Raw genomic sequence first — 25,419 nt, 5'->3', positions numbered from 1 at the left:
TAGTAAACTGAAAGAGGACTTAAAATTACCTTGTCTCAACTCTTGTTGCCTGAACTTTACCTAAGATGTTAGTTTTCTTTAAAAATTGTTGTGTTTGTGTGGCATCAAGATACGTGGGCATACGTAATGTATAAAAAGCCATATGTTTTATAGCTGTGGTTTACAAATATCTCTGAAGCTATTTAAATAAAGAAGTAAGTTTAGTATACTAAACCTGTAGTTCAGTGTCAGACAGGAGAGAACTTAAATTTGTTAAAGAATGCAATTCTTTTACAAGTACCTTGTTTTTGAGTTGAACTGTGACCCACTGATTATTATTTAAACCTAACTAGTACTGCATTTGTGAAGTGAGTTGGTGAGCAGTTGGTGAGCAGCCTAAGGTTATTAAAATTTCTTACAGTAGTACTGCTATAAACTTTGTTGTTAAACAAAGTTATACTTTCAAATAGTTGCAACTACCTGCTCAAAAATAGTATGTTTGAAAATACATAGCAAACATTTGATCATAAATGTGCAACCAGTGTTCAATGAGATTCAGACTGCCTTCTTAGAAAAAAAACTTTCAGTTCCAGTTCTATAATTTGTGCTTGTGTTTGGTTTGCGGGGTGGGGGGTGACTGTGGAGCATTTGGTTTAGGTGGGGGGATTTTTTTTAGTTCATTTGAGGAGGGTTTTTTGTTTGTTTGTTTGTTTGTTTTTAAAGAAAAAAATACTTCAAATACAGTCCAAGGTGGGTTTTTTTCACTTGAATGATACCTTGGGAATCTTTAGAAGAGTCTAATATGGTGTGGCAAGACTAATGATTGGTTAGTTTATGAGCAGTGCATTAAAATGTTACTAAAACAGTGCCTAGTAAATAATAAGGAAGTAAGTCAAGTACATTAATAATGAATTTGCTCCATAGTAAATAGGAAGTTATTCTGAGGAGAGTATTTACTTTATATGTTTCTTGTGTGATAGTAGAAGAAAAGCTGTTGTCATATATTTTCATTTGACTAGTAGAGTGTCATTATGGAACAAGGCCATAATTTGTAAGGCTTAAAAAACAGTAAGTGCAACACGTACCATATCAGTGTCATCAGGGTACAGTAACAACAATATAGTGTGAGGGATTTGGTATTATACATCTTTAAAGTGAACTTGTTAAAATTCTGTGCTGTTCTCATTCAGAACTACTCTAAAAACTAGTTTGACAGATTCCTAGAGCTGTCACACAGCTTGTTGAATATGGCTTATATCTGATTACCAGATTGTGTTGGAAGAGATCCATTTCTATACCATTCTTTTCATTTTGTTCAGTCAAAATTACGAAATATGAAGCAAAATACTTAGTGGGTATGGGGTGGTTTGGTTTTTTTGCTTTGTAGAGTCTGTTGACATTTGCTATGTGACTGAAACAAGTTTCTATACAGCATAACTGTACTTTTATGTTGTAAATATCTCCTTTCAGATGTTCGGTTGCTGCTTAATAATGATAATCTTCTCAGGGAAGGAGCAGCCCAGTAAGTACCAGATGCCACATACTCAGAAAGATGTTTTGTCAGTTAGACTTTCATAATCAGTAAGTGATTTGTTTAGATGTGTTCTTGGCAAGTAAAACTCTATTGTATGTGTTGGGCATCTTTGGTCAAGATTAAATTCTTGGCAGAGGAGAGATCTGTATTGTATCCTAATGATTAGAGCAGCTGTTTTGGAAAGGGATGACCTCCATTTTGGAATTAGTCTCTACCTTTTCGGATTTTGTTTTCTTAGTAGATGTTACTAAACATCTTAGACCCTACTTTTATGTCAAAACATTATGCCTACTGTATTTTATGCCAAAATTAGTTTCATCTGTAAGAACAGAGATATTTGGTTTAGTAAGTTGGATCCCTGTTGAATTTATACTTTATCTAGTCCTTCAGTTTCTATGGGATACTGTAAAGCTTATGTGTTTGTCTATATCAGGTTAGTTTTGAATGTTAATCTTTGTGTAATAGTGTTTAGAATCTGTAATATGAGCACTGAGTGAACCAAGATGATTCCAAGAATCTGGGGCTGCGAGATAATAAAGAATTCCTATTTTTTTATGCATCATTGCTCAGATTATTAGCTATTACTTAAATCTCTTACAGCTACTAAGGAAAAAGACTGTGTTTGATGCAGGCTTTTGTTGTTGTTTTCTTCTCTTGTAGTGCATTTGCACAGTACAACTTGGACCAGTTTACTCCAGTAAAAATTGACGGTTATGATGAACAGGTATGAATACAACTAAATACTTGCAATCTTCCTTAAACTGTTAAAGGTGTTCTGGTATTGGAACATTTCTTGGCAAGAAAATTAGAAGAAATGTATCTTCCCTACCAAAGCATAGAGATTGTGCCCCTCCAGTTAATCACACAGGGGCAACTAAAAAGGTTGACATTTCAGTCTGCGATGTTGGCTCAATTCAGTCAGATGTGTTTTGGAACTGTAAAAACAATTTGCTCCATCTTCAGTACTAGAAGACATGAATTTATATCTTGCGTTGTTTGTTGCAATAAGATGGTAAGATTCAAATTTGTTTTCTGAGGCAATGTATCATATTAGCCTTCTCTCTGCATATTTTATATGCATATAAAGTGTGAGTCCTTGGATGTGAGTAGGCTTCAGTTAAATGTCGGATATAATCAGATTTGATATGGCATTTTTTCCTCTTTATTAAATTGCAAATGTTAGTACCTAATATTATAATTTAGTGAATGTTATATATATATATATATATGTAAATGTAAAATTTTTAACTAAAATTTTAATAACACAGGTTTTGATAACAGAACATGGTGATTTGGGAAATGGAAAATTTTTGGATCCCAAGAACAAGATTTCTTTTAAATTTGATCACTTAAGAAAGGAGGCTACTGATCCTAGACCCCATGAAGTTGAAAATGCCATAGAGTCCTGGAGAAATTCCGTTGAAACAGCAATGAAAGCATATGTGAAGGAACACTATCCAAATGGTGTTTGCACGGTAAGTGCTAAATTACATAACCACTGTACCCCAATAGATAGAAATAAATTTTTAAAAAGTAGCCATTTGTAAACTGGGAAGATAGGCAGTTTTGACTGTAAAGAACTTAGTCCTGCCAGGAATTCATACAGGGAAATAAGGGAAGGCTTCAGAAGTTTAATATGTCAGCTACTGGATTATTAGTGGGTGGTTACTGCAGGTCATAGTGAAGACTTACCTCTCAGTTTGAAGCATTTTTATTTAAATTTTGTAAAGCATTAAGATCTTCTGTGGACTACTGCAGGTTGATCCCACTGATCCTGGCTACCTGGCTGGTTGCTTGGGTGGGAAGGCGGGGGACGAAGGGATTTGGGAAAGCGAGAGGAAATCCATGAAACAAATGTCTGCCTTAGCTTGGTTTACTGAAAACTGTCTTAGAAGAGCAAATGGTTTTCTCTCCATCATATCTCCTATATGTCAAATTGCGGTATTCTTACCACCAGAATTGGAGGTTCTTATGACTTCTTAAAGTAAAACCTCTCAGTCTGGATTAAAATAGTGTTCATTTGCTGTTACAAGCCCTCTGACTATTTAAACCTCAGCAAACTGATCAATCCATAGCTGTCCTGTCCTTTATGTTGATGTGACAGAAAAATTAACAAGGGGAAAAAAAGTAAATCAGCTGCTGAATTAACAAGTGGGATTTGATTCCCAGGCAGTCAGATGAGTTCCAGCTCCCCTAAAGGAAATGAGATTGGATGTTCATTGAGATAACATTTTGTAGTAGGTGATTTTTAGGGGATAAAGCAGAACAGAGGATAAAACCTGCCCATTTAGTCACCTTTCTGCTACTCTTGACAGGCTTAAATCATCATTTAAGTGTAGAATAACTGGTGTTTAAAACCCTGCTGGTAATATATATATATATGTATATATAGTCTCAGTAGTCACTGCTATAGGCTTAAAATTCTTATAGTTGCAGACAAATGAGTTCACAGTATATAAAATTCAGTTAAGATGATTGACACTCAGGTTTTCTAATCTTAGATTTTTCTGCTTTGTAATAAACACTTTATGTTTAATGTATGAAATATGTAAAAACCATAATGGTTATAAAATGAAATTTTACAGTTTACCTAACTGTAGTAGAACCAGATATCTCTAAGCAGTTTGAGTAAGATATAGTGAAACCTGGACTCTCTTCTTTTTTTTTACTCTTCTCTTTTTTTTCTTAATGCAGGTGTACGGTAAAACAATTGATGGACAGCAAACCATTATTGCATGTATAGAGAGCCATCAGTTCCAAGCAAAAAATTTTTGGTAAGTTTCTGTATGGATACACACACAGAGTAAAATAAAGCAAACTAAGTAAATGCCATTACACTGATAATCCATAGTTCAGAGAACAAGTACACATCTTGCATGTGACTTTTTTCTCCCTCCATCTCACTCAACAAAACTGTAGAAATCTCTTCCTTTGTGGTAAGTAAAATGTCAGACTAGGGGCCTGCATCTGCTTTGCAGAACTTTGTAAAATTCTGTATGACACAGTTGATCACACTGGCACCAGTATCATGGCTGTATTCCCTAATACAGTTGCTTTTGCATGTTTTGCTTCCTTTGTGATTGACAGAATAAAACCAACTCTTCCTGTTTTGAATGTCTTAGAGAAGTGACCAGAAATTATTTACAGTGGGACTTGCATGATCTATTTTTGTGAGAGGTAGATAAAGATAATTTTGGATGAACTGAACTCTTACAAAATGCACGTTTTTATTTTTTCTGGACTTGGCCGATAGATGTTTTCCACAGTCTGGAGTGAACTTTGGATAGCACCTTGCAGGAAACTGGCCAGAGTTTAGATAAGTATCACAGTATCAGGAGTGGGTTAAGGAGGTTGTACCCTAAAGATAACTAATATATGCAGCTGTCTGAAAAAATGTATTTATTATTTTATTTGCTATTTTGCATCTGCTTGAAATTTATATTTACTAATCCCAAGGGTAATGACTGGAAGTGCAGAAATCTTTGTTTTCTAATACTGAAGGTGGATATTACATATGCATAGTAATTTCACCATGTGTATGCATCAGTTAAATTATCTGCCCAGTACAGCAATTTTTATTGAATTGGTACAGCTAGTAATTTAATTTTCCTACTGACTTAAACTTGACTAGTTAAGTCTGCATGTTTTACATCAGTACTATAAGTAACTTGAAATAATAATAATGATTTTCTTTTTAGTTTGGAAGTGTGAATGAATTTTGATATTCCAAACAGTTACTTTAATATTATAGTCTTTAAATACGAGAGACAGATATGTAGCAACCTTTTATAAATTGAGAAGATGTTTCTTGGAAGTTTTCTTTAATAAAGTTATGGGTAAATATTTACCATGTTTCTAAGAGTTTTTCAGGGGGATAGTCAGAGTCTAATTCTCATTCTTAGCAAGTTGTAATAACGCATATTGGTTTGGGGGGATATGGGGATGGAGAAATGGATTCAAAGTTAACGAGGCTCCGCAGTGATCCAGCTGTATGTCTGGACATGCAGCCCAAGCTACAGGCAGTACTTATCCTCAAGGTGTCCCAACTTCTTAGGCATTTGGAAGGCTGTCAACCTACCATGAGAGCAAGTTTGTTGGATGATAGAAAGCCAATACATACCAAAGAAAAATACTCTATGATTATCTAAAATACTATCAGTGTAGCAGGATAGATGGCTTATTAAAGAATGTGGAAGAAAAGGAGGATAGTTAATCTCTTGCAAAACATCTGAAGTCAGTAGAGCTAAATAAAGTAATAACATTGTTTTTACCTCAGAGCATTTCCTACAGAAGGGTCCTTCTGAACTTTAACCTTTTTTTTTTTTTTTTTTGAAAGCATCTTAAGGGCAAAAAAGATATCCCAGACTGGAAACACTGTGGTCATCTTAACTTCAAGGGACCATAAAGTGGCTAAGAAGCAAACAAATTTGTTAGCTAGCTATTGAAGGATAACCAAATGCTTTATAGTTAAGTTCTTGTTGTTTGTATCTAAGATGTGTCATGATATAGATTAATTAGCAGCTGTTAATGTTAGTATTTTATCTCTTTCTCTCCCCTTGTTGAACACACTGGAACTTACACCTAACATTAGCAGGACTGGAACTCCTAGTATCAACTTTCTTTCCTTCTTTAAGTGCAAACACAGGAGGAATCAAGGACAGCTGCAGTGCATTCTTAATACAGCTTCAATGTACTAACCTTCTAATCCACTAACCTCATAACTGAATAAGAAAATGTCTAGTCTACAGGAAAGAAATCAGGTGAAACTGCACTCTCCTCATACTGTTTTCCAGATGTTTGAAACTCCCTTTAAGCATTTTGACACGGATATTGAATTTGAAGGAAATAGTTGTCCTGGAAGGGAAATGCTAGAAGAGCTGAAAGGCTTAGTTACAGCTCAGATAGCAGAAGGTCTTGCTACTTCAATGTTCCTTCCATTCACGTTTTTGATAGCCTGAGGTGAAACATGACTTTGACTGATCCAGCAAGTCATCTAGGTCCAGGAAACAAAATATTGACTGTAGATGCCTAATTAATGCTGAAAGACAGAAAGAACACTGTAGGCTTTAGGTATTTTCAGAAGTTAAGTCCTATTCTTAAAATATCCTTACTAATAAATCTCTTTGGTCCACATTGAAAACAGGTTAAATATTTTGAAAAACTATTCTTTTCTTTACTGATAGAGGCTAAGTCTTTAGAGTAAGATTTTGTGCATGTGTAGTTGCACTGCAGATTTCATTCTCTGATTTCCTTTGACTTAGTTGTATGTTGGGATTTTTTTTTTTCTTAACCAGTGGGGTGACATCCAATTTCTCTTTTATTGTTTTTTAAAGGAATGGCCGTTGGAGGTCAGAATGGAAGTTTACAATCACCCCTTCAACCACTCAAGTGGCTGGCATCTTGAAAATTCAGGTATGCTTATCTCAAACTGTGTCCTGGTCAGTAAAGTCTCCAGTTATTACAGAAGGAGACTCAGGCCAGTGTATTAAATATGTTAAGAGAATTTGGGTTCCCAGTAAGCAAAGCAGCAATTCAGTTATGTGCGAGTGACTTAATTGCATATTTACCTAATCCTTACAAACACAAAATATGTGTTTAAGATAATGATTCAAAAGACTTCAGAAGGTTTATTCACCTCAGCTAGGCATATACTTCTTTGGTTTCCTGTTTCTTTAACTCACAGTGGGACAAGTCTTTCCTGAGGGTAGGCCCTTTCTGAAGTAGAACCTTTTTTTTCATTTTAACTAATAATGGGGTTTTTTTCACGTTACCCTGTTGTTCAGAACCTGTGGTTTCAGCAGTTGTACCATCAGAAATTTTTTAATTTGCATCTTCTTCATTCAGAATTTGCCCTTCCTGTTGGCTTTAGGGCATTCAGAAAGGAGGAATTTGAAGCAGGCAGAAGTCTTCACACCAAAGGAAGTCTGACTGTCATGTGGTAGGCAGGGAGACTTGACTTCCTGGATTAGTTCTCTGGAATGTGTATGCATACTTTGCAAGAGTTTATTAAAACAGTTCTGGGATCAAGGACTAGAATCTTAGTGCAGTTTGACTATCAGCAAAGTATTTTATGTTTCTTACAAGATATAGATCAAGTTCCCTTCTCCTGCTTTTTTGTGCCCCCGTGCGTTTTGCTCATCCCTACTGCTCAGTGATGAATTCAAAAGGAAGATTCAAAGTGATGTTTTTCTAGCCATAGCCATGAGGCTAGGATGTTATTTTAGGATATGGTAGCTGTGTTCAGATCCACCCAAGGAAGGGAACCTGCATCTGATTTCCCATTCTGGGGCAAATTCCATAATATTTGTAATGACAGTCAAAATGTGGACACCTATTATTATGCTGTCAGATCACAACACTCATAGTAAGCAGCACCTTAAGTAACTTCTAGGCTTTTCAAGACTTTGTCACTTCACTTCAACTTGCAGCAAAACAGGCATTTTCTGCACAGCACACACTTTTGATAATTGTCTTCAGAGGTTTTCCAGAACAAGGAAGCAGGTGTCTACCTAATTCTATAAAAGATTAGCCCAGTAGCCTAGAAAACAGTTCAACCAAGGAACTTACTCAAGTTTTAATCAGCTTTTAAATTTGGGCACCAGCTGATTTTGTCTTTTCTTACTATTTCACATAATAAATCAAGTAATTATTTACATTCATTTAAAGTCTGTGCTCCGGAGAGTGATGAGAAGTTCTACTTTTTTTGCTTGTATAGTTGTTTCGCCAAGAAATTTTGAACTCACTTTCAAATTTTTGCAAATTGTGTACAATTTCTTCAGTGTATGTGGGAGTGCTCCCTTTTCATCTCTCGAAACAAAAAAAAAATGGTGATCTAATTTTTTTTTAAGGAGCAAAACAATCATCTGGAATATCAACTCCTTAAAACATGAGTGAAATTTAAGTAATTTCAGTGTTTGCAAAATCTTTGACAGCAATATGCCATTGCCCTGTTTCTGATAAGGCCTTTTATGAATAAGTTAGGGGAAATTGCAGCATCACAGGTGTCTTCAGCATTTTTAAGATCACTTGCACAATTTTTTCTTTTTTTTTTAGTTCTCTTAATAAAATCTAATACAGGAGATTGTCAACTGTCAGTCCCTTCCATTGTTTCATTTTCTTTTTGTTCTGTATGTAAGGGGAAAGGTAACAGCAGAACTCTTTACTAAAACTAAGTCCCTCAGTGTTTAACATGTTCCAACTGTGCATGGAAAACTAAGTGTACTGGTTACTAATTTTATCTCTTAGATAATTTGTTATTCACATCCCTCCTAACTTAACCTTTCTAAGAGGTTCTGTTCATAAACATCCTCCTTCTTTAGTCTTCTGAACCCAGACCTGGCATTCTAGAAGGATGTCAGTAGTGAGGTGTAATACAGAACACTTATATCTGGTATTTAGTTTAAGATATAACACATCCCAGAATTAGATTTGCCTCTTCATCCCTGTTAAGATTTTAGGACTGTTTGACAAGAATGTATTTCAGTGACAGATAGGATGTTTGTGCTGGTGTTGGCCTGAGAGCACAGAGGACGTTTGGGCCTCTGCAGTGGATTGTCATGGACAAGAGGGGAGATTTATATTCCTTTGGGTTCTGCCATTTCACTGGGATTTCTTAGCGTTTTGCACTGATTAAGCACTTCTCATCTTTAGGAATTGAATTGAAAAAGGTTGGCAGAAGTTTCACCCAGCAATGTTTGATTTGAAAAGAAACTTATATTTTGTGGTTAGGTTGATACTTTTTCTTGCAAAACAAGTATTTGAGGATAAGCAAAATAATCATGTAAGATGAATCGTAGAAAATAACTTTTTCCCATATAGGAAGCATTTCTTTTGCAGTGGTATTATAGCGCTCTTACTATGTGTCATGTTTTTTCTATTGTTATTTAAAAAGCTGAGAGTCTTTTGCATGCATGATCACAATGCGTATGAAATTACACTATTGTGCATTAACCTCAAAATTAAAATCTTTTCTTGTCTAATAGGGTGAGACACAAATGTTTCATTTTCTCATTATGTCAGCTATATTAACTATCGTGACTATCAAAATTATGTAAAAACAATATTTAAAGATACTTGTTTAAATGTCAATGACCTGCATAACTCTTCTATATTAATTATTGTGAATGATTACATGTCATTTTATATATGTTTCCTAGTTTTTAAGTTCTCCAGCAATTGTATTAGGAACTAAATGTGTTCAAATCCTTCCCAGCTGAATTTAAAAGTACTGAAGTTAGCTTGGGGTAGAGTTTTACTAGTCTCCTCCTGCAAAATAATCAAGGAAGCTGTTCTGTAGATAGAACATTTCAAGAGTAAATAGCTTTTATCCTGCTTTGCAATCTAACCTTGGCAAACTTTGTTCCAAAGAACTCCTTTGTCTAGATAAATACCAGCTTTTGTTATGAGCCATATCTAAGAGAGGAAAATACCAAACCCAGGCAGATCTAGAAAGGGAAGGCTAATGTTGCACTGTCCCTAGGAAACAGTTTGGGGAAAGCAGAACAACTTCACGGTGTCCTGAAACCTTGCCAAAACTATTCTAATTTTAAATATATCTTCACCATTTACAGTAGTCTAGTCTATTCATTTCAGATGTTTCTAGTAAGGTCACATAAATTGTATGTTTTCATCTTCATGACGTTAATCAAAACCTAAACTTCGTTGTATGAAATACTGCATAAGGCACATCAACACAAAAATGTTTCCAGAGTATCCTCTGTAGAATTCCCCCTCAAAAATAGTAAATTCTACAATATTTTGGTTTTCTTGTTTGCTTTTGTTCTGTAACATTTTATATGCTGTTTTGGTTGATTTGTATAGGTTTGTTACTATGATAAATAACACAATACTTTGATTTTACTGTATGTTGTTGATCTGTAACATTTAATAGGAGTTCTTTTGTTTAATTGTCTGTAGGTTCACTATTATGAAGATGGTAATGTTCAGCTTGTGAGCCATAAAGACATACAAGATTCTCTAACAGTGTCTGTAAGTGAACTTTAAGGACCTTAAAGGGTATATTGAAGTTACTTCTTAATTTAGAAATTAAAGCAAGCTTAAAAAAAGCTCAGAAGTTTGGAGGCAAGTTTTTTCTTCTGCATGCATGGGAATGAATGTTTTAATTTACAAATATTTTGCATGTGATATTTACTACTTTTACCTAATATGTAGTTAGTGTTTTAAAAAAATTTAAAAAAAAAAGGATAACGTATGCTTACATGTGGCTTATGTAAGTTAAAATAACTGTGATATTAAAGCTTTAACTAGCTTGCTGTCAGTCTTTCTGCACTTTTGTTGTATTTAAACTTTTGTCTGCTGAGTGACCTATAGAATTAATTGTGGAATATGAGGGAGGTTTGAGTTATAATAACTGACTTTAGTAGGAGATTGCCTCCTTTGCTTGCTAGGAGAAGACCCGTATGCTAAAAATAGTGTAAACAAATGCTACCAGAATGCTATCACAAGTAGTAGTAGGTATTCTCTTCATTTTCTCCCTGTCTGTAGCTGGTGCTGTCAACCTCCTGCTTTTCTGTACAAAAAGCCTTTTCACAGATGCTTCAGCTTGAGAAGTATAACATGCTTTATATTTAAAGCATCATCTTTTTCAACTTCTTTGCAAATGGATTGTTACAGTAATGAGGAGCAAACAGTAGAAATTAAATTGTTTGGAAATAATACCAGATGTATCTTCTAAGGGCTGATAATGTTGCAGCAAGAACAACTACTGCTTCTGAAATAATGTGTTTATAATTGTGTTTATAAACAGTAAGATTTTCTGTGGGAGTGTTTTTTAATAAAACTTAAGCCAGTGAGGTTAAACTGGCAAAGAGAAATTGTAAAAGTGAACAGTAGAAGTATTTAAATGATAACGACTAGCAGTAACCGATTCGGCTCAAAAGCTCGATTCGTCAATAAAGAACATTGTTTATTAATACAAAGTGAGGCTTGTTGGCTTTTCAGTTGCAATAGCACCATAAAGAATGGGGGAGTGTGGTGCCAACTGATAACACTTCTGGAGCTGTAGATATAAAATTACTTTTGACCCCCTGAGCAAAGCGATCTATTTAGTGTTCCATTCAAATAAGAATTATTTCAGGGAAGATTATGTGGATGCAGTTTTCCTTTCAGTAGCTTTTGCTTTACTTTCTATTGGGAAGAAACTTACTTCTGTTTCACAGTTCAGTAAAGCAGCAGAAGACTGAGCAGAAAAATGTCTTTTACATAACTTTGCTAGAACAAAAGCAAGTATGCTGCTGGTTACGAATTTTTAACATTGGCTTTGAGCTTCACAGAGGGCAGAGGCTGTTCAAGTTCTTATTTTACACAGAAGAAATGGTAGGTAGACTGACCTACCAGGTACGTAGGAGTCTCAATGTCTCCTCTTTTTTGTTGTTTGGCAGAGAAGCCATTTTATGCCATCAACAGGCACAACTGAAATAAATGACTGAAGAGTTCTCTTGTTGCTAGAGGTGTGAATAATTTTGCTGAAGGTTATTTTCTTATCCCTTATTTTTCTCTGAGACAAATAAGAACCTCGCATCTCTGAATTTTTCCTTTCATTAGCAGAGCCTTTGAAAGCATTGCCCCAGTTCACTGAAAAGTCAAAACCCTTTCCTTTGTTCTTCTCGGTCTCTGCTGCCTCCTTCATCTCCCTTTCAATGTCCAGGAGCACTTTCACAGCTGTTAGATGCAGTCTCACTGAAACTTTGAACCAGTTATAGTTGAAGCTGTCAATTTCCTCCCGGCCTTTGCCTTTGTAGGAATGAGGGATCACATGGGACAAGAACACTCCTACTTTTAACAGCTTCTACAAAAGCACCTTTAAGAATGTCTCCAATGCTAAGTTGGAATTTTGGAAATTCATGAACCATCTCTTCCTTCTTGAGACTTCTTTCAGGCACTTCAGCTAATTTGCCTCCAGATTGACTGATGGAAAATGTTTTATTTTAAAAACAAACATCCTTAAACAGTTTCTTGGCTTCCAGCCTCATCCTTTTCAGTCTTCATGAAATTTGGGCCTAGTGTTTGCACCCTCATTTTTAAAAGATGTATTTGGGGATGTTTCTAGAAGACCAGATATATAAAGTCTAGTGTTTTCCTCAGCTTAGTCTCCAGATTCAGAATCACAGAATCTGTTGAGTTGGAAGGGACCCACAAGGCTCATCTAGTCCAGCCTTAGCCCTGCACAGGACCATCCCCAAGAGTCATACTGTGTGCCTGAGAGTGTTATCCAAACGCCTCTTGAACTCTGTCAGGCTTGGTGCTGTGTGGGGAGCCTGTTTCAGTGCCCAGCCACCCTCTGGGTAAAGAACCTCTTTCTAATATCCAACCGAAACCTCCCCTGACACAACTTCAGGCCATTCCCTCGGGTCCTGTCACTGGTCACTACAGAGAAGAGATCAGTGCCTGTCCCTCCTCTTCCCCTTGTGAGGAAGTTGTAGACTGCAATGAATGTTTAGAGGTGAACATATCTGTTTTGGTTTTGTGGTTGCTTTCTGCTATAACTTTTGGGTTAGCTGGTGCTTCTTGGATTTGTACTGGAAATGTAGCATTGATAATGTTGTTATCAGTATTTGGCATGCTTTTAGAGACTTGTGTGTGCATTGTCGTATTTCTAAATGCTGTTCTGTTCTGTATGTGTTTTTATCATATGATAGAATTTTTAATAAAAATATTTTAATAAGCTCCATGGTAATCTTTATGCTTGTTGCAGTTTGGCTGAATATGCCTTTTGGATTAATGTTTTGTTCAATTTTGGTTTAGCCACTGAATGTGGTCAGGTGTTCTCATTGAGCCTAGCTGATAACTATAGGAAAAACATAATCCAACTGGTCCTAGAATTATGCTGTATATCAGACTAATTCAAATGCTTTTTTCCTAGAATGAAGCCCAGACAGCAAAGGAATTCATAAAAATTGTAGAGGCTGCAGAAAATGAATATCAGGTATGTTGGAAACAAATGCTGTATCCTTACTCACAGTTGTAGCATTACCATATACTTAACCAAAGCTAGTATTCTATAACTAGCAAGCTTATGATATTAAGATAATGCAGTTCCATATAAATAGATTACATGCTGCTGTTAACTCTCTCGTCTTTCCATACCTTATAGTGATTGTGCTCACCTACTTCACATTACAGTAGAAGGAATTTTTTGAGAGCAGAAAAGCTATTAGCAGGATCAAATATCAGCAACTCTGATCTCTTTAAGCATTAGTGCATTCCCTAAGTGGAATTTTTGTACAGATTCTGTTAATAGCCTACTCTGTTGGACAATATTGCTAAATATGGCTATAGGCATTACCTATTTCAGTTAGTCATTTCAAAGTTAGAAAAGTGTAACTGTTCTGGATACCCTCAGCAGAAGTGGATACATGTGCATTCAGGTCTTGAACATAAGGTAAATTTCAGACACAGTGTTTTGTCAGTTTGAAAAAAAAATGCTATTTAATAAAAAATTTTAAAATATTTATAGTATGCATTATATTGAAGTTCATACAGTGTTGTGGACCAACTCACAGGAAAAACAGTGGAAGACTTTGGCGTCTGTAATTACTGATGTATGAGCTAACTCTGATCAGCACTTCATTCATGCTGCTGATTAACCACAGTGGCTTGCTGAAACACTTTGGCTATGGCCGGGTTTATTATGTCTCAATAATTTTCTTCACATAGTTTGAATCTATATCTAACAGCTTTCCTTCATAAAATATCATTTAAATTTAAAATGTTTTTATCAAGCCTGTTTAAGAGGTAGCAGGCTTCTCAGTCATGTAATGTTTACACAGCATCCCAGTCCTGTTCTTCACGTCTTTGCTTTGTATGACTTTGTGTTTCACAGACTGCTATCAGTGAGAATTATCAGACTATGTCCGACACTACTTTCAAGGCCTTACGTCGACAGTTGCCAGTTACCCGCACCAAGATTGACTGGAACAAGATCCTTAGCTATAAGATTGGAAAAGAGATGCAGAATGCTTAAAGTGAACGTTGCATGACTGGATCGTTTTAGTGTCCTTGTATACAAATAAAAATTATTACAAAAAGTATTTGGAACTGTCAGATCACCCAGTCAGCATGGGCTTTTGCCATTGAAAATCACTGTAAGTAGTTTGGTTAGAGCACAAAGCTTAGCTAATTGACTTTTTTCCTTTTTTCTTCCTTTCAGAGGGTTGCAACTTCAGTATAGCTGAGTATCTTCCTTTAGAGTCTCTGTTGTACCTTTATTTTTTTATAATGAAGAGACCATGCCTTTAGTTTTCAATTACATGTTAAGAACAGTTTGGAAAAATATTTTTGCATACGATAACCCTTTCTCTTGCTTTCACGTGAAATGGACAACTTCCAAAATTTGCTGGGTGTTCCTTGTGGAGATCAGTAACGTGCATTTCTAGGTCAACATGGAGTTCCCCATAGGTGCTGTTTTAGAAATCATCTATCCTTTCATTTTATGTAAAATTGGGAAAAGCATTTTCTGTATCATTTAAACCTGTCAGAAGACTTACCTAGCTAGCTCCATGGTAGCTAAATTTTTTTTTAAAGAACAGGCCAAGGTCTAATGCTGTTTTAAGATTTTGAAATCAAATAAAAAGTACTTACTCCAGAAATGCATTTAATGCTTTGTTCTGACAGTTACTTAAATGAGCTCAAACTCCATCTGCCCTCGAGCTTTTTTATCATAAAGCTAAAAATGTATTATAACAAGGCATATTGTAATATATATAATCCTGTACTCATTACTATGTCTGTTTATTTTTTCTTGGATTGAAATGTACTAAAATTCAATGTGACATTAAAACGCAAATTTTCTATTTATTTGAGTATCATATTCCTTCCTGATATAGCCTGGTTTTGGTGTTTCTAAATATTTTTAAAATTCTGCTTAAAACGGCCACAAAGTTGTGTATTTGGAGGTTGTAATATCATTATCAGTTGTTTCCATCTGCATTTAAGAAACATCTACATATGGAAGTCTACTTAAAACAGGTATCTTTTAGCTTCATGTTGGCTACAGAGAGTGGAATAAATTACAAGACAAAAAATTGATACATGTATCTGGAGAATACCTTCCCTGATGCATCTCATATTGAAAATGGATGTCAGGTATCCAAAAACACAGAGTCCATTACAAATGCTGTGTAGCACTTCTATGAAATGCATAACTTTCATTTTTAATTGGATAAAAATTTGTTCTACAATGTGCTAAATACTTATGATGGAAAATTAAAAAGCTTTTTTATTTTTGAGAAGGCACATATTCATGCTTACTCCTAAACAGTAAAGCTCACACAAAGGTTTTATGTCTTTGTTTACAGCATGATTTAATTAACTACCTTAAACTGTCAAGTTACAGCATAACAAGAGAAAGAGTCTAGACTTGAACTGAGTATAAAAAAAAAGTACACACAAAGTAGTTTGCTGTTTGAATTGTAATAGCAATACTCCGGTATTCCATTCTTCAGTGCTCTCTTATACAGGGGTATAGAAGGTCTTGAAACTGCTGCTACTTTACAGTACTAAACTGTATAGTAGAAGAATGGGATTTGTTCTACCGCAGTCTTCCTGGAGAGTTGGCCTCTCAATTGTCTTTGTATATAAGCTACTGAACTGTGGTGTTCTTTTAAAATCAGCTTATAAAAGTTGTATGTGAGCCAATAACAAATGCTGAGTCACTGTCAAGTCAGTCTGTCAGTCTTACCAAGATCTAAATACAAACTTTATTCGAAGAATTTCTTCCAACGTATTTAAGAACAAGCTAAGCAGCAGTTTATGGACAGTTGGGAGAACTGTTAATGGGCAACAATGGTGCAAATAACTTTTCTAGCTGTTTAGAATATTGTGTATGACCAGAATCAGCACTGACTAAAAGTCAGAATGCTATTTTTCTTACCTGAAATAAAAAGCTGCTTTTAAATATATTCCTAATAAAGAGGTATTTTACTGTGAAGTACTCCATTACTGTATTTCCCTGTTTATTCAGTCCTGTGATAGTCTTAATTCCTTATCTTGAAAGAATAGCATCCTGCAGGTTCAATTCTACCAGTTGGATTGACAAAGTAGATTTGTATTACTTATGTTTTTTCTTGTTGTGGTAATTCTTAGTCTGTGGGATAACTTTACAGCTGGAGCATCAAATTTATTAAGTTATAGCTTCAATAAAGCCATGTCTAAGTAAATCAACTATTCTGTCACTTTTTCCAAATGGTGGTGTATCATATTTAGGGCATAATGACTCCCCAGATGAAGCTGACCTGACTCTGAGTTGAGGCACATGGCATATTTGGAGTTCTTGATTTTTATCAAGATTTTGGATGCCACTTGCACTTTTTTGTTTTTATCCCTACCCCTTTTAAATTGGAGAACTTTAGAGCTTGCTTATTAGTCTTTAGGGTATTTTGTATAGGTAAAGCACTTTCTCTTAGAAATTTTGCTGTGGCAATTGACTTAATGTGAATTACTACTTGTTTATATTCTATATTTAAATATAAATACAAGCTTTGTATTGTTGAATGTTCATGTAATAGACATTATGGCTTGTAAAATGGACTTGTACAATGCTTGCATTTTTCAAGTGTATTACATCTTGTGCATCTTAGTGCCCCTTTATATGAAGGAATTTTTAACTTCTGCAAGTAAGCAACTTTTCTTTATGAACATCTGCAACAGGAGTGGCAATTCTGCTTTCAGTTTCTCCTGAGCAGCCTCTTCTTGTATGACTGTCTTCAAATTCATACTGTGGGTAGAATGAAACTTTAAAATCATTGTCATTTTGATTACATTGTTACTACTACTTATGCTCTACATGCTGATAACAGCTCTGCCATCTGCCATTGGGAACACTGCAGTGCAGTCCATTGGGAAGTGGTCGTTCAGCCCCGAGTTAAAAGCATTGCGTGAGACCCAACATCCCAGTAGATGTGTTCTCTTTAGGGGATGGCTCCAGCTGCATCTATAGCAGCAATGTTGTTTGTGCAGTTTGGGAGCAAATCCCTCTCTCATCCCCACTTGCCCCAGACTGGTTTGGCTGCCAAAGTCATTTTGGCATGCGTGAGTTCACTTCCTTTTGGAGAACTTGGAACTGGGCTCTGGGTGTGCACCAGATGCCCTCCAGTTCTGAATGGTGACCCTAATCAGTAGCAGTGGTTTCTTTCAGGCAGCTTGAAACCACCTATATGTTGAGGATGTCTGAAGCATCAGACTAAACCTGGCCTTCAAATTTCTGGACCGTATATACCATGAGTATAGAAGTTTACATCAACTGTTTGATTCTGTGGACTCACTCCTATCGTATTGAATTACCTGCTGACATAGACATAGCTTCTGCTGCATTTGTTGACTGGAGAGACTGAAATTGTTCTTCATCTGATGCAATTGTGAACTAGGTTTAGATTAAACTTAGCTCATTCATAACTTTGAAGTGTCAATTTTTGTGTGACAGTTCCAACTCTATTTTTTTTTTTTTTTTAAAGGGGAAAATTTGCATCTGATTTTACCAAAAAAAGTCAGTTTTTCTCTCACATCTAAAAGAAAGGAACTGTGGATATGCACTTTATTCCTTCTATGGAAATGAATGCTTAGTACTTGGTAGGTTCTCTTATTAGCGATATTTCCACTGCTACTGTGATTGACCAACCTGTAACAGGTATTGCTCAGCATGATGTTAGCCATGTGCTCATCATAAGAAAGAGTGGTAATCACTGCCTTAAAGGATGTATTCTGTAAACTCATTCAGACTTCACTGTGCATCTTTTCTTTGCAAATCAATAAAGTTGTGCAGGGGCAAATCTGTCAGGTTGGTTCCTCTTAAGACAACAGGAGTACGAAGAGACTTTTGCCGGGCTAGCTGTAGTTTGACGTAACGTCAGATCAGAAACAACTTCCAGCTTACAGGGTTGTAACTATTCCTACTAAAGTAGTAGTTGGTTGGTTTGTAAGGACAACACCACGTGCCTGTAATTACTTGAAGTAAATACTCATTTCAGTTTTGTATTTAAATGTGCATATTAATTTTCCATGTCAAGTCTATACTGAGCACAGTTGCTTTAGGCATCAGGGAAAGAACTGAGAGTACTTCCTTTAATAAGTAGCTTCCCATTGTGCAACTCAGTTTGAGTTATGCTTCGAGATTATTTCAGAAACTACTTAGGAATGTTAATATAGGAGGCTGAGCTGCAACTTTGCCACACCATTGTGAATGCAAGACAAGCATTGGTGTGAAGCAGGGTACAGAAAAACATGCTCAAAATCTCTTTCCTAGCAAGTAAAAAATGCCCCTGCAGCCTTGCCAATTACAGTGCAACAGCCTGCTTCTGATATATCTGGAACCCAGACTACTTTCCTTCAAACATAGAGAAAAGACTTTTAGTCCCTGAGGTAAAGAAGGGACTTGGCCTCCCTGGAGCAAATCTTCTTATAACTGGCTAAAAGAAAATGAGTCTCTCTCCTCTTTTGCAGATGAAGTGTTTATGAACCGAACTGAAAATCACAGCTGCAAGCTCTTGAGTGCAGGAAAAATACCTAACGTTCCTTCTCTTGGGATGTGGATGCAGTGGATGTATTTTCCTTGTGCTGCTTGAGCAGCCTCCCTGCCTAGGGTGCAGGCTTTCTTGGGTACTGGGTGGTAGTATGTGTTGTCATAGACTGGGCATCTGTTGCAGAGGCAAAAGTTATGTGCCCGAAGGCAGAAATGTTCAAATTCTTCTGTGCTGTGAGGTGCCAGAAGGGCCAGTTGTGCAGCACGGGGCCCAAAGATTAGCCCTGGGATCTGAGAAACTGTCATGATGCCTTTTCCCAGATAAGGCAGCACATACAGTTGTTAACACTAGACATGTCAGTAAGATGATAAGAGGTACAAGATTGTGATCAGTTATGATTTTCTTTAAGGAAGAAATATGCCATGTGTTTCCACTCAACCAAGCCTGCCGTTCAGCCTGGTAACAGGGAGCCTGACGCTGCAGCTCTGAGGAGTAAAAGTTGCACTCCAGGAGCGCAGGTCTGATGGAGACTGGCACAGCGCTCAGTCTTCAGTTCACAGTGCCTGTGAGCTTCAGTGTCTGCTGCCCACCTGTTGGGCACACGTGCTTCTCCTGAACCTGAGCCTTGCAAATGGCACCTGTGTGCTTCAGGTGTTGCTCAGGCTGTTCTCCCTCGCAGACTCTCTCCCAGCAGAGTCTGTCTGAACCCAGGCAAAACTCCTGAGGCTGCTGCCCCAAATGCCTCATTGGCCTTCTATTAATAACCTGCTATTTGTACAGTAACCTGGCACCTCTTTCTCCTGTCTGGAGGTCTAACCATGCAGTAATAACTTCCACATAATTTGGAAATTAGGGAAACAGACTTGGAAAAGGAGCAAGTTCGTTAATAAATAAATTAATATTCAAAATAAGAACAGATTTTTTTTTATACATTCTCGACTTTGCTGTGACACTTAAGGTTAATATCTGCACATGCAACTAGACTAGAAATCTGAGCTTTCAGCAGTCATTAGCAGTTTTAAACTAAGTAGCAGGAAGAAAAATCTGTTTCGTTCTTTCCTTTTACATGATGCCTGATTGTCAAATTAGCTTTCAGATGCTGTAAAATTGGTAAGGTTTGCAAGTCTTTCACTTCATTGTAATAGGTAGCAAAAACATGATTAGCCAAAAAGCAGTTTTGGTTAAAGATTCTAAATTTCAATAGTCAGTTGTAAGATTTCTGGACAATAGTGGTGCTAGAATTTAAATCCTTGAATGGAATGCAAAAGTTCATCTTGGTTTTTATTCCACAGCATGGCACAATCAGCTGCATCTTCACCATATGTGGCAGGACAGACTTATCTGCTCTGAAATAAATTATTAAAGATCATCCTTCCTCTCCAAGTTCTTTGTAAGTCTTTGGTATTATTAGTATTAAGGTAGATAGTAGGAAAAGATAAATCTGCCATGCTGGATCCTGATCTCTTTTTGTCTTAGCTGTGGGCATACAGAAGGGCTTGTTCCTATTCTCTTTGCAACATGTTTTAAGTATTTGAAGAGTGTCTCCACACTGTGTAGCTTTTAAAGACTGAATCCAGCAACTTTTAATTTCTACATGAAATCCACTACTGCTAAGTAATTTCTTTACATCTTACTTTTTTGTTTCTGGTCATTTTGAGGAACTTGTTTTTTCTCTGTATATTGTTCCTTTCAGCCCTGGTGATATTACGGGCTATAATGATGTTAACCTAGTACTTGTATTTCCTTTTGTTATAATCTGGCCTTGATTGCTATAATGTTCTCTAGCATTGTCTTCATGAGCAATTAGAAAATTTCTGTTCCAGTGTTAAAGCCCATGCTAAATTAAGGAAGTAAAAGAATTGACCAGCCACTACTAGGTATGTGTGCCTGATGTTATCCTTCTTTATTGACAAAGCAGGCACTGGGAATGTACAAAAATGAGACTGTCTGTATCCTAACAATGTGGACCAGCCAGCAAATGCATCCTGGCATGAAGAGACAAAGGCTGCTGTGAACTTGAGTGATGAGCTGTATCCTTGTTACTTGGGGTATTTATGCCAGCAATAAGCAGTTTGACAGTACCTTGTAGGCACTGATGTCAGTTAAAAGTGAGAAGGTAAAATGCACCATCCCATCTTGAGCTAGGAAACACATAATAAGCTTTTTTTCCTACCTTTTTACTATGGAAAAGAAAAGGAACTGATGATCAGTCCGAGTTGACAAGCAGTGAAATGCATCTCAGGTGTCCTGCCGTGCAGTGGTGAAAACTGGATGGTAGCTATGCAACCATTTTCCATATGTCTCAACCACTCTGCGTGTAGGGACAGGTAGTATCCTCCACCAAGCTAGCCAGAACTACTTCCAGAGTACCTGAAACATGTGTGTCACTCAAGACCCTGTTTAAAGGTCCTATAGGCATGTAGTAAGTATGAAGAGTCCTTTAGCTGTCACAGGTGCCAGGAGCCAGCTCAATTGCAGAAGGCTAGACCTGAGAGATGTTGCTAAGAAAGTAAATGCCATATGCTCATGAAGAATTGAAGTGCTGCTCCTGTTTCAAGACTTTGCTGCAAGGCAAAGGTTTCTGCATGACTGATTCTCTGGGTGCAAAATGATGTGTTAAAGTCAGTAATGATTATGTGTCCCATCCCAGCTCATTACTAAACTTAGTGAGCCATCATCATTCATTTAAGAACTTGTCTACTTCTTAGCTCTTTTAGCTGGAAACTGTGTGCCTTGCAGACCTACCAGCAGTTGGTATGGCCAGAGTTACTCTACCTGAATGTAAATTAAGGTGGAGAGTGCCAATGCATAATTTCCCAAAGGATGAATCCAGTTACCTGATACTTCAACCTCCTGATAAGGTCCCTTCAGATGCAGTAAAGTTGCTGTCCAGATTGTAACTGCTGACAGAGGGTAACCCAGTGTCTGGTGTAAAAACATAGATGATGACAAAGCTGAGAAACAGGGCAGTAGCAGATGCAACCGGGGCAATCCCACAATCAAGAATTATTGTTCTAGGAATCATCAAAATTGCCACCAAAGTAACATAACCAAGTGAAAGAGGTTCCAAGGTCATCTATAACAGTGGGTTTTCAGTGCAGATGATGGTTTTGCTACAATCATGGCAGTTTTTGGTGGTGGAGATCACCACGGAACGTGAAAACATGGGAGCAGCAACCTTTAGTATGTCCTTTTCTCTGAATCTCTCATAGTTTTTTGATGAAATTGTAAGGAAAACCCCCTTCAATATGGGTATTTGTGCTGGCCAACAAGGTTAGGAAATACTGAGGGGAAAGAACAGAAGCTCCATCCAGAGTATAGGTGAAGTTCTCTGCTTACCCACCAGGGTTTTCATCTTGTTCTTCTTCCCTACTGCCGTTCAGAGCAACTGATTCAGTCAGCAGCTCGAAGACAAGCTGGCTTTTTTACCTGCACTGATTGTGTCTAAGGAGAAAGTGAAGTGAGCCAACAGTGGAGTCAAATATAAATGAGGATTCATCACATGTGTGTTTGTAATGAACTGAGATGGGACAGAAGAATTTCTGTTGGAGCAAGAAAGGAAGGTATGGCATTAAAACCAATTAGCCAGAGCAGACTTGGGGTAGCCTGTAGGAGTGGGGTTCTTAAAGCTTTTAAATCTCAAGCATAGAAAATAAAAGTGCAATATAGAAATGATAAAGGCTTTGGGAACAATCTATATCTCAGGATGGAAAAGACCTAACAGCTAATTTTCTAGGGTTTGAGAGAGGAAGAAAAATATACAAATATCTCTAGTAAAAGCAATGGGAAAAGCAGAAGAAAGTACTCTCTTCCTTTCTGAAAATGGCTGAATAGTGGAAGGAGGAATGAAAATGAGTCCTGTTTCTAAGGGACGATGTGTAGGAAGGCAGGATATACTGAGAAGGGAAGGAATTGAAAGCCACTGTGAACACTGTGAGAACTGTACGTCTCTCTTACTGGCACCCAGAGCACCCCTGATGCTGGGCAAGTGACCTCTATTGCAGTGATTGTGGGAGGGCAGCAGAAGCTGCCCATGCGTGATCACCTTTGGGCAAGGAGAATGAGACTGAGAGAAATAGTTTCATAAAGATAGTGACTTCTCATGAGTCTGTATCTGTATAAAGCTCTGGTGTAAGTACCACTATGCTTCATTTATATATTCAGAGCCATTGCAGAGCAAACTGAAGCTGCTGCCCTGACTTTGGCACCCTCTCCCAACCACTGCAACACTGTGCACCCTGCAGCTGCAGAGCCACCACTCTGTTCCACACACAGCAGCAGAATTTGAAGAATTTTGTCTCTATGTAATGCTTCTTAAAATCCTCTTTTGCTTGTTTCTCACCTTGGGGCATGCAAGCCCAGAGAAGCCCAAATCTGCAGAAGCACTTGCTGTTTCAAACTCATGTCAGGCTGGAGTTCAATAAATATGAAGTTGTGAGTATCCAGTGATGTCTAACGTCCCGTATTAATGACTATATGTAGTGCCATTCCTTCTCCATCACAGCTTTCTGTTTGCAAAGAGATTGTGGAAAAAGTCTATATGCAGTCTATGAAGTCCTTGTAGTGGCAAGTGTCATAAAAGAAACCATCAGGGAACCTCAGCCCTGTGTCTAGAACAGTCAGCTAGGGCTGTCAGGTCATACTGTGCTGTGCAGTAAATCCAGAGCTGTATGGTAAGAAATAATAAGTGGGATATAAGCTAGCAGTAACTTTTGACTGCTTGATTTCCTTCCTCTGAATTTCTGGAGATTGAGTAAAATGTCACTGTCGATGGATTTCTGTGCTTCTACCAATACATAGCTAGTAAAGATGCCCGTAGTTGTAAATGATAGAGGAAAAATAAACTATGCTCTTCTAATTGCAGACTTCAGAGGAGAGATCTTTTTCTCTCTTTAAAATGTTTGTTCATTAAATATGGTATCAGTGCTCAGCATATTGAAGACCATGCTCAACATCATTTTCCTTAAGAAAAAAAAGGTCAAGATACCAGTCAGTAAAAAAAATGCCATGTCTTCTCCATCTCCATCTTCCACAAATGCATCTCCTTTAAAAAAAAAAAAAAAATTTATTTACTTTTTGGCTTCAGTCCAAGGCATGGATGTGGGGAGCTGAGCCCTTGTCCTTTTCCTCAACCTAAATGGGGGAGGGAGAAACCAGTGCTGGTTGCCTCTGGGCTTTTCACCATCTCTCTCTGTCTCCCTATTTCTCCCACAGCCTTCCATGATGTACAGAACATGTGTGGGTGCAGATGCCAGACTTTTTGAGAGAGCTCTTTTTTGACCAAGGGCCAACCTCGCAGCTCACATGATTTCTATGAGCCCTAAGCATGCACCATCTTGCACAAATACTGATGTATCTTGCTCCACCACCTGATTTTTATAAAGAATCTTAACAAAATGCCTCTATGAATATTTGTGTCTACTTCCTTCACAAAAATACCTAATTGCTACAAGGAGATATTTCCATGGATTAAAAAAAGAAAAAAAATATCAATTTGCTTTAGCAAATGTGTGTGTTGGGGATGGGGCACTGTGCCATATTGATGTCTAAGTGTGCTGATGGTCAGGGTAGAATCCCCGTCTCATTTTTAGGGCAAAAAGAAATTTACTAGGCAAAAAAAGCAAAAGAAGGAAACAGGTTTGGATTTTTTTGATGTTTCTTTTTAGGATTTGGTTGGTGTTTTTTCCTTTTTAAGAATTATTTTGAATACTACACAAAAATACTGAAACTCTGCTCCAAATTGCACCAGCCATTTAGCAACACCTTCCTTTGCCCTGTCTTTGCACTGACATATGATTCTTAACTGAGCCAGTTCTAAGTTGGGTTTTGTGACTTGTCTTGCAATTAGGGCAGTTTGTTGGTTGATTTTTTTTTTTTTTTTTTTGTCAGTAAAGATCCTAAAACAACTTTCAGGAAGTCTTTCCTCCCTCCCATGCACCTACCCAATTTTCTGGCAGAGTCCCCATGGCCATGGACAACACCGTGGTAATACTGGAGACAATTTTTTTAAGCTTTCTGAAAAGTGGTGCTCAAGGCATATTTGACTTTTTCTCATTAGGAATGGTGGCATATTTTTAAATATTACTCTCTTCTTTTAAGCTGAAGAATATTCTTGCAATACCATAATATCTCACTTTTAGAATGGGGAACAGAAACTTCAGCCTGGGCACACTGTTTAGAAGTCTGTAGTTGCATACTTTTGAAATGTCTTTGTTTTAATGAAAACACATAGATTAAATTGTAAATTAAGCATGAATTTTTATTTCAGTGTTTTTTAGCATATTTTCAGTTCTCTGGATTGTGACTAAGGATTGTGTGGACTTTGAAAACAGATTTCTGCTATGTGATTAAGCCATTTTATGCAGACTTTGGTATGTCTGAAAAGTGCTGGCTGCAGGATCCCATGAACTCTCCTCCAGTGCTTTCACTCAC

The 25,419-nt window shown here is 37.0% G+C and overlaps 1 protein-coding gene across 2 annotated transcripts in view; it reads left to right on the top strand.

Annotated features, from left to right (window-relative positions):
* The window catches only part of CAPZA2 (capping actin protein of muscle Z-line subunit alpha 2), a 32,640-nt gene extending 15,581 nt beyond the window's left edge, over positions 1 to 17,059 (top strand). For both annotated transcript variants that reach the window (XM_027893671.1, XM_027893670.1), the window contains 8 exons: positions 1,450 to 1,501; positions 2,174 to 2,237; positions 2,782 to 2,988; positions 4,208 to 4,287; positions 6,847 to 6,925; positions 10,430 to 10,501; positions 13,395 to 13,457; positions 14,355 to 17,059. In XM_027893671.1, coding sequence (XP_027749472.1) covers positions 1,450 to 1,501; positions 2,174 to 2,237; positions 2,782 to 2,988; positions 4,208 to 4,287; positions 6,847 to 6,925; positions 10,430 to 10,501; positions 13,395 to 13,457; positions 14,355 to 14,495 — 758 coding nt within the window. In that variant the 3' untranslated portion in view covers positions 14,496 to 17,059. The remainder of the gene's footprint in view (positions 1 to 1,449; positions 1,502 to 2,173; positions 2,238 to 2,781; positions 2,989 to 4,207; positions 4,288 to 6,846; positions 6,926 to 10,429; positions 10,502 to 13,394; positions 13,458 to 14,354) is intronic.
* The last annotated feature ends 8,360 nt before the right edge of the window (positions 17,060 to 25,419 follow it).

This window comes from Empidonax traillii, unplaced genomic scaffold (genome assembly GCF_003031625.1).
Source record: "Empidonax traillii isolate 1590-97213 ecotype Southwest subspecies unplaced genomic scaffold, ASM303162v1 scaffold401:size1000279, whole genome shotgun sequence".
Lineage (NCBI taxonomy): Eukaryota > Metazoa > Chordata > Aves > Passeriformes > Tyrannidae > Empidonax > Empidonax traillii.
This window is presented reverse-complemented; position numbering and strand designations above follow the sequence as displayed.